We start from the raw sequence: 1488 nt of genomic DNA, 5'->3' as shown, positions 1-1488 counted from the left end.
ATGGGGCATTGGGAGGCCGAGGCGAGTGGATTGCCTGAGCCCGCGGGTTTGAGACCAACCCGGGGAACGTGGCGAGACCTCGTCTCTACGATAAATAAATAAATAAAAAATTAGCCAGGTGTAGTAGCACCACCTGCAGTTCCGGCTACTGGGAAGGCTGAGGCGGAAGGATCGCTGGAGCCCAGCAGGTAGACGCTGGGGTGGCCGTGAGAGTGCCACTGCACTCCAGCCTGGGCGACCGAGTGAGACTCCGACTAAAAAAAAAAAAAGGCATCACAGAGAAAATCATAGATTCAAAAGTACAGAATTAACAACAAAAGCTACCACTGAATGAATGCTTACCCTATGCACAGAATGGAGAATTGTCTCGTCACCACACCCCTGGAGTCAGAGGTTATCACCACCAAGCCCTTGAGGGGTTTGAAACCTGTGTTGTCTGATTTCAAAGGCAAGACTCTGGGTTCAGATACGTCCATAGACTGAAGAGTCGTGAAGCTACCTAGGGCTACTGGAAGAGAAAGCACGGAGGCTGCACATGTAGGCTCTCGCTCACTCACTCACTCGACCACGGAGCAACCTGGCCCACCAAGGGGGTGGGCTGGAATTGGAGTATCGAAAAATGCATGACTTCAAATAAACGTGTGGTACCCAGCCCAGTTCTGTCCATTTGAAAAGGGCTAGAAGCAAGGACACCAAGCCGCGTTCAGTGGCGGGTCGGCAAGGCTCTCCAGGTTGCTCTCCGCCCTCCGGGCTGGCTCCTCTGCCGTATTCCACTGCCACCTGGTGGCAGACCCGGCGTCCTTCACCTGACTACGTCTTCAGTCCGTTCGTTAACTTAAACTCCTGAGACACCTTAGGGAGAAAGCCGCAGCTTCTGCAACGTCAGCCGCCATTTGACGCTCGGCGATGCGCCGGGAACCAGACGCTGCCAGGAAGAACCCGGGTGGGCGGTGACCGTGACGTCAGAGCAGTAACCGGGGCTGTGGGAGGGGTCCTCGGCGCTCCTCCACTTCTTATTGGAGCTCACCGCTGCCAGTCGCAGCCTCTGCCCGCCCCACCCTTCCGCAGGCCGTCTGCGAAAGGGTGGGCGGAGCCCCTCGGCGACTTCCGGTTGGGGGGAGAAAGTTGGGCCGAAGGAGGGGCCGCGATAGAGGGAGGAGGAGGAAGAGAGAAAGGCCGGGCGGCGGCATTTGTAGGTCGTGCGGCGGCGTCGGCGGCTCTCCCCCGGGCGAACGATGGATAGCCAAGGCAGGAAGGTGGTGGTGTGTGACAACGGCACCGGGGTAAGCGCCTAGCGAGAAGGCCGCGGCGGCCACAGGCCTGGGCGGGGACGTGCGGAGGGCACGCGGACCCCCGGCTACCCCTCTGGGCCCTCGGGGCAAAAGGGTGCGGGGCCGCGCTTCCCGCCTCCGCCAGCGCAGGGTGCGAGCTGGCCGCGCCCTGGTCTCCCTCGAGACTGCCACCCCCGTAACCCGCCACCCCCCCCCC

The 1488-nt window shown here is 60.8% G+C and overlaps 1 protein-coding gene across 4 annotated transcripts in view; it reads left to right on the top strand.

Moving 5' to 3' along the window:
* Window positions 1–1064: 1064 nt before the first annotated feature.
* Window positions 1065–1488, top strand: part of ACTR2 (ARP2 actin related protein 2 homolog) — a 40841-nt gene continuing 40417 nt past the window's right edge. For 3 of the 4 annotated variants that reach the window (XM_008062874.1, XM_008062873.2, XM_021714918.1), the window contains exon 1: window positions 1065–1283. In XM_008062874.1, the coding sequence (XP_008061065.1) occupies window positions 1236–1283 (48 nt within the window). In that variant the 5' untranslated portion in view covers window positions 1065–1235. The remainder of the gene's footprint in view (window positions 1284–1488) is intronic. The other variant, XM_021714919.1, reaches the window with a different exon arrangement.

Source organism: Carlito syrichta, unplaced genomic scaffold, assembly GCF_000164805.1.
Source record: "Carlito syrichta isolate Samal-C Ts95f unplaced genomic scaffold, Tarsius_syrichta-2.0.1 Scaffold305873, whole genome shotgun sequence".
NCBI classification, from domain to species: domain Eukaryota; kingdom Metazoa; phylum Chordata; class Mammalia; order Primates; family Tarsiidae; genus Carlito; species Carlito syrichta.
Note: the sequence above shows the minus strand (reverse complement) of the source record. Positions and strands in the feature narration are given on the sequence as shown.